Genomic DNA, 15,048 nt, shown 5'->3' with positions numbered 1-15,048 from the left:
CGCAACTTTTGGTCGCTGATAAAAAAGCCTTGCCTGTACCGGAAGTAGTGTGACGTCACAGGTTGTGGAGCTCCTCACATCTGCACAGTGTTTACAATCATTGCCACCAGCAGCGAGAGCGATTCGGACCGAGAAAGCGACGATTACCCCATTAATTTGAGCGAGGATGAAAGATTTGTGGATGAGGAAAGTGAGAGTGATGGATTAGAGGGCAGTGGAAGCGATTCAGATAGGGAAGATGCTGTGAGAGGCGGGTGGAACCTGATATTCAGCTGGGAATGACTAAAACAGTAAATAAACACAAGACATATATATACTCTATTAGCCACAACACAACCAGGCTTATATTTAATATGCCACAAATTAATCCCGCATAGTCAAGTCAAGTCAAGTCAAGTCAACTTTATTTATATAGCACATTTTCAACAACTGTTTAGATTGCACCAAAGTGCTTTACAGGTTAAAAAAGCATGGAGCAAACAAAAAAAAAAAAATAAAAATAAAAAAAAAAATAACATAACAAACACCTCCCCCCTCCCGCCAATACAAATCAAACACCCGCACAACACACTCAATCCCACAGCCCAAAGTACCGTTCACCTCCGCAAAGTTAATACAGCACATATATTTCCCCAAAGTTACGTACGTGACATGCACATAGCGGCACACACGTACGGGCAAGCGATCAAATGTTTGGGAGCCGCAGCTGCGTACTCACGGTAGCGCGTATCCAACTCAAAGTCCTCCTGGTAAGAGTCTCTGGTGTCCCAGTTCTCCACAGGCCAATGGTAAAGCTTGACTGTCATATTTCGGGAATGTAAACAATGAAACACCGGCTACGTGTTTGTGTTGCTGCAGCCGGCCGCTAATACACCGCTTCCCACCTACAGCTTTCTTCTTTGCTGTCTTCATTGTTCAATAAACAAATTGCAAAAGATTCACCAACACAGATGTCCAGAATACTGTGGAATTTTGCGATGAAAACAGACGACTTAATAGCTGGCCACAATGCTGTCCCAAAATGTCCGCTACAATCTATGACATCACGCGCAAACGTCATCATACCGAGACGTTTTCAGCAGGATATTTCGCGGGAAATTTAAAATTGCACTTTACTAATCTAACCCGGACGTATTGGCATGTGTTGCAATGTTAAGATTTCATCATTGATATATAAACTTAATTGTGTTGCAATGTTAAGATTTCATCATTGATATATAAACTATTAGACTGCGTGGTCGGTAGTAGTGGGTTTCAGTAGGCCTTTAAGAGGCATTAAGTTGGATATTTGTAAACTTGCAATTACAACTACATGTTGACATTTAGATCGGCTTCATTTAAAAAAAAAAAAAAGCTTTTCCCCCCATTAAAACAACATTGTCACAACCATCCCCATTATGGGGTTTGTTGTCACTCTTAAAACTTCAATTTAATGAAAAAATCGCTTATAGAAATATATTTTGATGTAAAACGTGTGACAATCAACCTCGTTCTCCCCTACTCATCTAATACAGAGGTTTTCACTTGCACACACGATTTCTACCCAATCTTAAAAAAAAATATTATCAATATAGTGAACCGTTATCGATTACCGATAAAGCTGACTATTGCACTATTACAACAAATCAAAAGTGTGCCTCGTTTACGACCACAAAGAAATCAATTACCTATTAAAATCTCACCTGAGATACATATCGGAATATGACCCTAAAGATAGGAAAGGTTAGTGGAATACATTCATGATGGCACCAGATGAAAAGTATTAGAAGCACTTAGGCTTTCACAATCTAACCTAACAGGATGATGAATGAGAGTATCAAAATTCAGGGTAAATTATCCAGTAGTTTCTGCTGTGTTTTAAGACAAAATATTGTTTTTGTGGACGAAGTAACTGAGCAGACCACCAAGTCTGGGAGATTCATCTTCTGGAAAATATGAATTTCTATACATGTACAATCAAATTCACAGAGTAAAGTTATAAGACATTATACGACAGATGACAATCGAGAGTTAAGGTCATCTTTAAAGTCAGTCTTGTCATGGAAATTACAATACTCATGCATCTTGTACTGTATATAATATGTATATTGCTAGTCTTGTGCAAAGGAGAAGAGAGGTAGTGTGATAGTGCCATGATCTTTGTTGGCAAACAACATAGTTTTTGTGCATTTATTAGAAAAAGAGAATGAAGGGGTATGGCAAGTAGAACAATGGTTTATTTAAACTATTTTTCTTAAAATATGCACTGTGGTTGTTTTATCAGATTACTGGAACAGTTCGATAGGTACAAAAAGAATTGATAGCTACAGCACTATTAGGGTCACAAGTGAGCTGAAGCCTATCCCAGCTGACTTTGGGTGAATGAAAATGTACACCCTGGACTGGTCACTAGCCAATTACAAGACACATGAAGTCTAACAACCAACTGACAGTATAACAGTCCACTAGAACACTGTGCCGCCATCCTAAATAATATTTCAATCTGATAGCTACCAACAAAACAGATATATGTATTTTAGAGTTCCATTTTTTTAATGCAATCCTAGCTGTTGATTGCTTGTCAATAACTGGCAAGTGACACCATTAATGTACCCCCGAAACTTTTAATAAACCAGGCTTTCGACTTTTTGCTGAACACTGTCATCACCTTTGATACCGACAAACACATCCCTCCAAGGCGGTTTTCTAAAAGCATACGTTTATCAACTCATAGCTCAAACTATTCGACTAACCTGGTCACTCAATCTCTCAGGGAATCCAGGATTATAAGAAGCACTAACAGTGAAGCTCTGCCTTATAAATCAGATGAGCCAATGGTTTAATTAGTGGGTTTAAAAGTGTCTTTCTCCTTGCCTGTATATGACATTTGGTGACACTGTTGTCCCAGTGGAAATAACTGATACTTTTCCTTCTGAGACCACTGTTCCATTTGTTCAGGGGGTATTGCAGACAAGATAAAAGGGGACGTGTTGCATTGACTTTAAATGACCGTTCAAAGCATGGCGGCAACAGCCAACTTCCAGATGAATAGTCACACAATTGTCACTGAAAGGTTCCACCTGCACTAACTAGTTCTTCATTCAGACTACAGATGGCACTATTGCCTCAGAATGTTTGTACTTGTCACCATGGGTGAGAAGTGCCCATCAGTTTTGCATTGACTTTAAATGACCGTTCAAAGCACGGCGGCAACAGCCAACTTCCAGATGAATAGTCACACAATTGTCACTGAAAGGTTCCACCTGCACTAACTAGTTCTTTATTCAGACTACAGATGGCACTATTGCCTCAGAATGTTTGTACTTGTCACCATGGGTGAGAAGTGCCCATCAGTTTTAACCCTTTTTATGCAGTTTACACTAATAAATGGCCTCAACCAACGACAAGTACTGTTACCCATTAGTCTGATGATCGTATCTGTTTCATTTTAGGTTATAATCAAATATTTCAAAGACCTAACCTTTTCAATCCTGACAAATTGCATTTGTGCTTCCCAGTACCATGCGTTCAACACTTGATTCCTAGAGTGAAGAACTGGCATTATCAGGTACACTACCGTTCAAAAGTTTGGGGTCACATTGAAATGTCCTTATTTTTGAAGGAAAAGCACTGTACTTTTCAATGAAGATAACTTTAAACTAGTCTTAACTTTAAAGAAATACACTCTATACATTGCTAATGTGGTAAATGACTATTCTAGCTGCAAATGTCTGGTTTTTGGTGCAGTATCTACATAGGTGTATAGAGGCCCATTTCCAGCAACTATCACTCCAGTGTTCTAATGGTACAATGTGTTTGCTCATTGGCTCAGAAGGCTAATTGATGATTAGAAAACCCTTGTGCAATCATGTTCACACATCTGAAAACAGTTTAGCTCGTTAGAGAAGCTACAAAACTGACCTTCCTTTGAGCAGATTGAGTTTCTGGAGCATCACATTTGTGGGGTCAATTAAACGCTCAAAATGGCCAGATTAAGAGATCTTTCATCTGAAACTCGACAGTCTATTCTTGTTCTTAGAAATGAAGGCTATTCCACAAAATTGTTTGGGTGACCCCAAACTTTTGAACGGTAGTGTAAGACTTGAAGATCACAAATATTTGGACGCAATCATCAAACAATTGGAGCCATTTCGATTGACAGCTGGGTGAATAAGGCTTGTACCTCAGAACATTCAGAATGTTCCCAGAATGAGGTTTTATTTTTGCTTTCAATTCATGGCTGACTGTTCTCTGCACTATTCCAAAAAAATTAGACGTTATACAGTGTGCTCAAGTTGATTCAGCTGCTGTCTGGGATAATTGAAAGAAAGAATTTTGGAATCAGTGGCCTGTTTAAACAATATTTCCAATCCTGATCCAGGATAGCAGGATAGGTTAAATATCAATAAGCCTAACCCTTGGAACTTTTTCAAAAAATGGAACCAGACCAAAAACCACAATAACTCAAATGCAAACACCCAAAGAGAAATGTAATGAGTTCAGTTTTTATTAAGACATTTTAACAAGCTTGACTGAAAGGCAAGTTTTTCCATCAGGGTAGTCTGTATAAATACCATTATCTGTACAGCTTGCCATCTTTACTGGTTGCATTGGTGTCACCGGGAAAGGTTAAGACAGTGTTAAACAACTTGGAAGTTGGCCCTAAATATACAAGTGTGTGTGTGTGTGTGTGTGTGTGTGTGTGTGTGTGTGTGTGTGTGTGTGTGTGTGTGTGTGTGTGTGTGTGTGTGTGTGTGTGTGGTGGTCTCCCATTGTCCATATTAATTTCAGTCAAATACCAACCAGAAACTTGAAAGAAGACAAAAAATCTAAAATATATTAAAGTTTTGCTTTAGGTCATTGGGCTATGTGAGCTGCCATATGGATTCAAGAGTGTGTGGTCGCCAACATGAAAAGGGAGGAACGTATGGCTGGAGGGCATCTAGGACATGGTTATCTGCATGGATTCCAGCATCTCCTCCACTGCCTTCAAGGAGCATTTGTTCTCCTTGGTACCACGGCCAGCCAGCTGCATGGTGTGAGAGAACCAATAAGAAAGAAAGAAGGGCAGGGAAAGAGTAACATCAGTACAATTCTCTCTCTCGCCAAATAAATCAATAAATATGATTTACCTATTAAAACAAGCAAACAACCATGATAACCTAATTAACACACCATCAAAACAGCATACACATTTTACTATATTGGTAAAAGGCACAAAGTAAGACACATCAGAGCTGATTAGCAGTCACACTGTTAACTGTTGCATTAATGCTATTTTATTTTAGTTCTGCGTGTGTGAGCTTTTAGGCAGGATCAGTTCTCTTCCGTGACCTCAAGCACAGAACACTGATTTCTGCTCATGGATAGGCTTAACAGGAAATGCCGCAGATTATAATCCCAAAACAGACACATATGGACATATTAGCACACTAGACCCAATTATACTTTGCAGAAGACTGCGGCATAGCCTTAAAAAATATCAAATGATAATCTCAAACTTCCTTAACCTAGGGACAGAACAAAAGGGCCAGCCCAATTAAGACAAATGGCAACTATTATGAGTCACACACATCTTAATGAATGACTATACAGGCAAAAACAAGAAAGTTAGCAAAGTGGTGATGAAATGGAGTTTGTGCTCATATTTCTAGTCTATTTGGACACATCGTTCTATTAAACACACCATAACCCCATGAGTTCAATTTGAATTTAAATCTTAAGGGTGCACCAAGAAAGTTACACCACAATTAAGAGTAACTTCTGAACCACAGTTTTTGTACCAAAATTAAACTGTACAAGCAAATTATTTTTGGGAATTCTTTCCAAGAAATCTTCAAAAAAAGTACTGTACAATGTTTCAAAAAGATGAATAGCAGATCATTTAAGAAGGAGATTAAATGACGATCAAACTGTGCTCCTGAACAAGGGAGCACATTCTGCCCACCTTCCCAGGTGAGAGACGAAGTTCCTCGGAAAGACTATACATTTGTTTCAACACAAACACTCATTTTGAAACTGAAAAAAATACAAATAAATCTTGTGAGTACCGGTACCTAAACACAATCTACATGAGCTTATCAATTCATCAGTACCCTTTGAATTTGGTTAAAACCATCTTTTTAAAATGCATGTAAACAATTTGATCAGATCATGTTTGACTCAATTGGAAACCCGATCCCTCTTGCATGTACAGTGGGACCTCAGGTTATGAGTTTGATTGGCTTTCAAAACAACCAATCTCTATTGAAATCAATTGCAATCTATTTAATCTATGCTGGGCATGATTCTAATGTGGAAAAAAAGACTTTTTGAAAATATTGTATTACAATACAATACGACAACAACCAATTACAGAAGTTGTATGAAATAATGTAATAATATTAATGTACAGCATTTACTTTGGAGAGTCGACTTCTCTTTCGAGCGGCTTACCTGTCAAACACACCATCAGCAGCTTCTCCATATTCTTTTGGATGAATGTTAGCCGTTTAGAAATTACTTTAACACCCATGGCTGGCGTTAAACTTAATGTCTTCTTCATTATGATGTGGATTATCAATGCTACACTCATACAGTACTGATTCGCAAAGTATCATCTGTTCCCATGGTTGAAAAAAAAAATGTTGTGGCTCGCTAGTTATGAGCTTATGCACTACCGAGTGAAACATCAGATGTTTTGGTCTGGTCTTATAGGATTAAATAGCCACATGTACATTGACAACATTTATTTAATCTGATCGTCATTCGGATTACAATGTTACTGTGTACATGGAACCTGAAAAAAATTATCCGATTATGACGTGCATTTTCATGCATCGCACCTTAAATCGGAATACTTTACTTTGACATGCGCAGAACCGAACATAATAGAAAGGTGTGTTATTATCTGTGCTATGGCACCATCTTTTGGACGAGTTCATTCATTGCAGGTGCTAAAGAAGCAGTAGACTTCCACTGTTAACATAGCTTTGTGCATTTCTGCTTGTCCGACATTATCACAGTATTTATTGATCATGTTTTTCTTCTGTTCACTACTTTTGATTTCCTCTCTTTTTGAAATGTAGGGTTGCAGCGCGTTTGTTACGACATTCTGTGTATGTGTGTGAGGCTATATTTCAGTGAGTGAAAAGAATATCCACATAAGGTACAATTGCCCGTATAATAAAACTTTATTTGGTGAATTCAGAATGGAATTCTCTCAGACGTCACTGACATAAATGTATTAAAAATACCTTATTTGGTAGCAGAAAGTTTGTTTTTAAATAGTTAAAGCGATCCATTAAAATATATTTCATCCACTCAATAAGAAAAACTTTACTTTTACTTTAAAGTATCTAAGTTGTATTTTGATCAAATAAAGTATTACGGTATTGTAAACACTACGAGATACTTCACTGGGTCTTTAAAGAAGTATGAACAATTAAGAGACCCAACTATTTCGAAAATCCAACTGTTTTAGGGCATGTAAACATAGTGACTGTGACTCATCAAGCTGGATTTATGGTGTGTAGCTATAATGATCATTGCATTTCATCGCCTTGCTGCCTAATACGCCATTACCCTGGGTTCGTAGTCAATTATATCTTCAACCTGAGGCATGACCACCATATTAACTTCTGCTCTGTTCAACAGTCAGAGCAGACAAGCCATCTATTGAGAGCATCTTATTATAGAATCATGACGCATTGGGAGCTCATGGTCCATGACAGAGGACCTCATCAGTAGCGTTGAACGATTTAGGAAAATAATGTAATTGCAATATTTTCCCCCCCAATATGGCGGTTTGATATTTATACATAGAGTTTATTGGGTTTTTATTTTAACTTGTAATCCTATTTGTTCTAATCAATCAAAATGCTTACTGACAATTTCATTTAACTGCTCATTATATACAAATATGTGGGTTTGATTTAAATGCTGGGCCAGCAAAATTCAGTCAAAGTAATAAACATGTATGATATCAACAGTCCAGAATTTTCATACATTACAGAATGTAAATAAAAATAAAAAAATGCATTATTAGTATTATCATTAAATGAAGCTTATAACACAGTATAACACAATGATACCTTAATGGGTCAAGACAGGGCTTGGGAGAATGCAATGTGGTCAGATAGGACAAACATTTAGCTCTTTGGCATCAAATATTTTATGGATATTTATAATGTAAACTGTCTGTTACAATAACCATATCTTGGCAATTCTGGAATGTTCAAATTGTGTAAGGGAGTGAACTTACAAAAACAGCTGAGGATCATATATTTATTTTGCCCACTGTGGCTTCAAACCTACAACCTGAGCTAAACCACCGCTATTAGTAAAACAAAACAAAAAAACTAAATTTTTAGTAATACATGTATGTAAAGCATTGTTTCGTTGAACTGATGACTACTGGTACTGCATTACTTCTGCACATAATAACTAGTACATTTTGTAATAATTGTATTATAATATTTGTTCCAAATCAAATAACCCCAACCGCTCACAACCGTTCAGGAATTAAAACGAACCAAAGTAGCAGATATCAGAGCATCTTTAATTTGAATAAAGCTGTTTGCCAGATGAGGAACTATTAAATGGGCAGACATGAGGCTTTGAACGTCATTGATGATGTCATTTCACCTCATGGATACAAACAAGCCTTGATACAAGCTTCACATAAATGCTTTCTGGATTACTTGCCACACAATTTGAAGCCTCAGCCCAGTAGGGAGCCAGCATACAGCAAATCAAAGCATGCATGCCAATAGTTTAAGCCCCATTTAACTAATTTGCACTTTTGTACAGTATAGCATTCTGACTAGAGCATGAATGGGAGGGTATACTGTACCATAATCTAGGTATTTATCAATGCTGTAAAGCCAGTCTTGGTCACCATGCTGACAGGCACCAGATTTTTTGCAATGAACACAGTTATTGTGGTTTTCCCCATGCCACATACTCGACTTACTATTTCCTGTGACCAAAATGCGTACTCATTGCGATTAGAAAGTTGTATTTTATCATATTATCGCAAATGTGATTAATCATACAGCCCATTTATAGAAAAAATGTAAGCGATAGAGCAAGGCGGGGGCAAGCCCTGACTGTGCCATTTTTGCATCTACAAGACCGTGTCTCTCGGTCTTTAACGCGTCAACTGACCCCACCTAATTACTTTGTTCCTTTTAATAAATGGGCTCTCGCCAACATGACCTCTTGCTGACGTCCACTCCCACGTGCACTCACCTGCCCACCTTTTCCTCACGCATAGGTATGTCAATCACCAGGTACCAAGGCATAATAAATGTGGACGACTGACACATTGCTTTAAAGAAGCCATCAATCAGCGGCATAAACTCACAGCAGCCTGCAGCTGTCTAACAGAGGCCCTCACCATTGCTCCCTTTAAAGAGCTCTGAAGTCTTTTAATGGGAGGTGAGGAGGAAAAAAATAAAGATGGCAACCTTACACCTTGTCATTTAAGTTGTCTGACACAGCTATAAAAAAAAAAAAAAGACACACATACGTCCTAAACTACACGTGTGAGGCAGGAATTGCAAGCACCTACTGTAAAAATAGCAGCTGTGCTAATAAGGCACTGGGAATGTAAACAAAACCCATTGTGAACAAAAACACCTCTCAAATAATCTTCCTTGAAGAAAATGGTGAAATTGACCAAGGTCAAAAAGTGTTTTTTTTTTTCGTTTTTTTTATTTGCCATTTCTCAAAAATCTTTGCATATTGTAGATCATGCCTTCAGTAATCATGTGTGTACTTGCTGCAGTAACATCAATTATATAACACATTCTGCTTTTAATTAAAAAGCTACATTTTGTATATTTATATCTCAAAATCTCTACCGAAAACCCCCCCAAAAAAGATGGAAAACACTTTTCCAGGACATTATTTTCTGTTATTTATTTCAACAGTGGGTATATTCTGTTATGTAAAAATAAGGTGCTTGTGAAACTGCCAGCATCCACACATTTTTGGAAACAAAAACTATTATAATGCTTTTCATCCGCAAAAATATGTCAGCCAACAAAACCTACACTACCGTTCAAAAGTTTGAGGTCACATTGAAATGTCCTTATTTTTTAAGGAAAAGCACTGTACTTATCAATGAAGATGACCTTAAACTAGTCTTAACTTTAAAGAAATACACTCTATACATTGCTAAAGTGGTAACTGACTATTCTAGCTGCAAATGTCTGGTTTTTGGTGCAATATCTACATAGGTGTATAGAGGCCCATTTCCAGCAACTATCACTCCAGTGTTCTAATGGTACAATGTGTTTGCTCATTGGCTCAGAAGGCTAATTGATGATTAGAAAACCCTTGTGCAATCATGTTCACACATCTGAAAACAGTTCAGCTCGTTACAGAAGCTACAAAACTGACCTTCCTTTGAGCAGATTGAGTTTCTGGAGCATCAAATTTGTGGGGTCAATTACACACTCAAAATGGCCAGAAAAAGAGAACTTTCATCTGAAACTCGACAGTCTATTCTTGTTCTTAGAAATGAAGGCTATTCCACAAAATTGTTTGGGTGACCCCAAACTTTTGAACGGTAGTGTAAGTAAATAATTAAGTTGATTGTGCACATTTTTGAGAGAAAGATCACACTGGTACCTATCACATGGGGACAATGTTTACACTTGTAATTCAAATTCACCTGCTATGCTTCTTTCTGTGACTTCCAAGTGCACACTCAAAACTTTAAACCTGACTAATTAAATTAAATTAAATGTATTGTTGAGTTTTTGTGTGACTGTCAACGCCTCCAGCCCGGCCGGACATTTGTTCCCCATTTGTGGTCAAAAAATATTCCATTTACAGTAACTTCCAGATTATGAGCTACTACTTTTAATTTACGCTTTGAACCCTGCGGATTACAAAACAGTGCAGCTAAATTATAGATTTTTCTTTGCTGAAGGCCATAAAGCAAATATGAAAAAAAACAAGCAAAGACACTAAAAAAGGTGTGCTATGGTTTTTGCTATGGCGCCTTCTTTTGGACGAGTTTGCTCACTGCAGGATCTGCAGTGCCCTTCTGTTCAGAGCTTTCAACCGGAAGTATAAGTGCCGTTCCATCTTCTAGCAGTCCATAGCGTTTCTACTCGTATAGATTCTTCATTCATCACTCAAAGCAACGTTTAAGTTTGACAAAATAACTAAAACTGTTTACTAAACAGTCCCATGTGTGATGTTTGTTGGAGTGCTTTTATGCATATCTGTACGTGCTATTGTAAATCAAGTGAGCGTCGTTAGCATTAGCTAATAGGCTAAAACGTTTACGAGTGCTTGTGTTAGTATTATTACTTACAATGGCATTCTGTCTGTATTGTTCCAGTTTTGTAAATTCACCAAAACGTCACTGTGGACTTATTGAGTCTGTTTAGCTGATTGGAGAGCTAGCTTCCGCAGCTAGAGGGTCGATAACGATGACTTTTGTTTTGTTTGATCAGCCGTTTTATTGCCGTGGTACAGACACAATTAAGGTATGTAAATAAAACACTTAAACATATTCATGTGCAAATAACATATTTTGCAACATATATATCTGTGACTAATATATGGAAAACATTTTTTTTTCTAAAATTGTGTGGGTGCTGCTTATGTACCAGTAAGCTCTATATGGGGCGGCATGGCGTAGTGGGTAGAGCGCCCGTGTCAGAAACCTGAGGGTTGCAGGTTCGCTCGCCGCCTCTTACCATGCCGTTGTGTCCTTGGGCAGGACACTTCACCCTTGCCCCCCGGTGCCGCTCACACCGGTGAATGAATGTTGAATGAATGATAGGTGGTGGTCGGAGGGGCCGTAGGCGCAAATTGGCAGCCACGCTTCCGTCAGTCTACCCCAGGGCAGCTGTGGCTACGAAAGTAGCTTACCACCACCAGGTGTGAATGAATGATGGGTTTTTAACATGTAAAGCGACTTTGGGTACTTAGAAAAGCGCTATATAAATCCCAGGCATTATTATTATTATTATTATTATTATTATTATTATTAGGTAGGTTAGGGCTAGATGATTATGGCAAAAACAATAATCCCGATTATTTTTGATTGATATTTGAATCACGATTAATTACACAATTATTAATTTGAAAACATTAAAACTTTTAATATAGTTAGAAACACTGGATATAAATTGGTAACTGATAAACCATAACAAATAAAATAATATTAATAGCAATAAGAAATTTAAATAACCCTGAAAGGGACAAGCGGTAGAAAATGGATGGATGGAACAATATAAATATAAAAAACAAAATTTAGTTTTTCTGTTTTGATTATTTTTAATTCATTTGTTTACCTTTTACAATTATTTTACCACCATTAAATGTGTGCTTTTTGTGTAAAATAAAATTAGATAAAATGTGTGTTAATTTAATGCAAAAATCCTCACATTTATTAGTACAATACATCGTTTGACAATTTTGACCAGTATTTTAAATCAATGCATAATCATTTTGTAAATGTATCAATGAGTGCATTATGCTTGTGCAAGGTACTCTTTTGAAACTTTTATTTTGTTAGCGCAGTCAGACCGGATGTGGCGCACCACGCCATTACTGTTAAGGGGTGCTGTACTGTTGTTCTCAGCTTGACGAGTAAAGCGGTGACTCACTTAACACAAGAGAGTGCCTCCCAAGTTGCGGCCACTGTTTGATCATTGATGTTACATCGATGATGCCGTTACAACAACACAAGCAGATGAGATGTGTTGTGGGTGTATAAATTGTTCTTGTTAGCTTTAGCTTCGTAGTTTATTTGCGGTTTCAAATGACCGTCTTGACATTTATTGTTTATAAGGATGGGGCGGCTGAGTGTGTCGTGGATGAATGAGCGTTACCGGACCCATTATTTTCCCAAACAAATGTTTCTTCTCCTCACAATGACAACATTTCACTTACATTTATGACAATTTCCCAGATTATAATATGCGTTTATCAACGAATTCCGTTTTATTGGCAAATTATGAGACTCTGTAATCATCACTTTCTCGGTCCGAATCTCTCTCGCTCCATTGTAAACAATGGGGAATTGTGAGGAATACTAGCTCCTGTGACGTCACGCTACTTCCGGTACAGGCAAGGCTTTTTTTTATCAGCGAGCAAAAGTTGCGAACTTTATCGTCGATTTTCTCTACTAAATCCTTTCAGCAAAAATATGGCAATATCGCGAAATGATCAAGTATGACACATAGAATGGATCTGCTATTCCCGTTTAAATAAAAAAAAATAATTTCAGTAGGCCTTTAAAGCCAGCAACAAAAAAAGACTCAAATATATTTGGTAGTGGTGGTGGTGATGTAAGAAAAACAATACTTTTAGTACCAGACATAACTGGAGATATCTCAATTGGACAAAATCAACATGAGTGACGTAATCAACAATTAAAATACAATAAAAATACTTGATACCACTCACCTTATATGCTCGGTTTATCTGAGTGGCAGCCCAAGCAGCATACTTTATGTTGTCCTTCTTCACTTTGGCACTAACCTTTGGGCTTGCGGCAATATGACTTGCAGACTTGATGAAAAAGCACAAAAGAGAAGGGATGCTTTGTTCTATTAAAATGTGGTCAAAAGACTAATACATGTGTACTAAATAGTATACACTGTCAAAATAATTTAGACATCTTAACGACACAGTCAACCTGACCTCATTTAAATTATGTTCAAATAGTTTGGCTTCTGTATTTTTAGTAAGGATTCCTTCATTCGTCTTTTTCTAACTCAAGCGAAACCTCTATTTAGATTACGTCAACAGAGACAGGCTATCCCTGTATGACAAAGTGCACTATACTAGAGGGGAATCCCCACACGTGTTGTAAATAACTTACCCGCAGCCCAACTGTGGTCAGTGCTGCCAGTTTGTGGAATTGTCTAAGTTGGTGAAAACTTGTGAAAGTTCCCTGCACTTTCACTGACCTTCTTGCACCTGTCAAGCTGTGCACCAACAACGCAAGCTGACAAAACATGCAACAGTATCAAACAGATCATCAGCTGATAATTTGCCTAAAATATTGATTAACGTGACGTCTTAAGTGGTGCCAAATGATGAAGGAATCATCAAGGTCTGCTATGTTGCCAGGCAAATGTAAATGTTAACGGAAGCAAATGTTTCCATCTGATCCTAATTTTTTCCTTTTATACTCACTGCATACTTACCCTCCAGAACAGTTTCAGAGGGTTTGCTGTTTTAAAGTGTTTAGATTGTATGAAAAATTCCAGTGCCGCAAAAAGGAAACAAGAGCTTTCTGTTAGACCTGCTTCTTCTCTGCACCTTAAATCCAAGCACTCTTTCGTTTGTGTTCTTATGTCAGGTCTCACTTACACATGATGCATGGACTATAGCAAACACAATCCAGTTTCAACAAATGAATTTATGAGAGTGCTGTTTAGCCAAGACCACAATCACAGTGGCACCTGGTTGGATCGTTTGCTTGGGACAAAATGCTAGCTAGATGCTAGCACTCTTTTTCGCTTTGTTACTACTTTATTTTTCAAGTCATCATCATAAAAATGGTCCCAGCAAAGGGGTATTATTACTTAAATAAAGAGCTCTAGTGGGGAAAACTTTCCAATGTGTGGGTTCACCATCTGAGTCAGCAATGATTTGACCTGTCTGACAGCCACTCTGTCTACCCTAAATACACTTGAACACACAACTGTACCTTGTTGTGGACTTGGCACACTTGGTGGCCAGCCTCAACAATGACAAACCATATAAATGCATATTTATGTTTCTTCTCTCTTGCTTTCTCCACCAATTGCTCATCTTTTAAAGGCCTATTGAAACCCACTACTACCGACTACGCAGTCTGATAGTTTATATATCAATGATGAAATCTTAACATTGCAACACATGCCAATATGGCCGGGTTAACTTATAAAGTGCAATTTTAAATTTCCCGCTTAACTTCCGGTTGAAAACGTCTATGTATGATGACGTATGCGCGTGACGTCAATCGTTGATACGGAAGTATTCGGACACATTGTATCCAATACAAAAAGCTCAGTTTTCATCGCAAAATTCCACAGTATTTTGGACATCTGTGTTGGTGAATCTTTTGCA

General features: G+C 37.7%; 1 protein-coding gene across 1 annotated transcript in view; it reads right to left on the bottom strand.

Moving 5' to 3' along the window:
• Positions 1-4,464: 4,464 nt before the first annotated feature.
• The window catches only part of emc2 (ER membrane protein complex subunit 2), a 48,679-nt gene continuing 38,095 nt past the window's right edge, over positions 4,465-15,048 (bottom strand). The window contains exons 10-11 of the mRNA XM_062063588.1: positions 13,396-13,500; positions 4,465-5,008 (exon numbers count right to left, since the gene is read on the bottom strand). Coding sequence (XP_061919572.1) covers positions 4,922-5,008; positions 13,396-13,500 — 192 coding nt within the window. The 3' untranslated portion in view covers positions 4,465-4,921. The remainder of the gene's footprint in view (positions 5,009-13,395; positions 13,501-15,048) is intronic.

The sequence above is a fragment of the Entelurus aequoreus genome, linkage group LG11 (assembly GCF_033978785.1).
Source record: "Entelurus aequoreus isolate RoL-2023_Sb linkage group LG11, RoL_Eaeq_v1.1, whole genome shotgun sequence".
Lineage (NCBI taxonomy): Eukaryota > Metazoa > Chordata > Actinopteri > Syngnathiformes > Syngnathidae > Entelurus > Entelurus aequoreus.
This window is presented reverse-complemented; position numbering and strand designations above follow the sequence as displayed.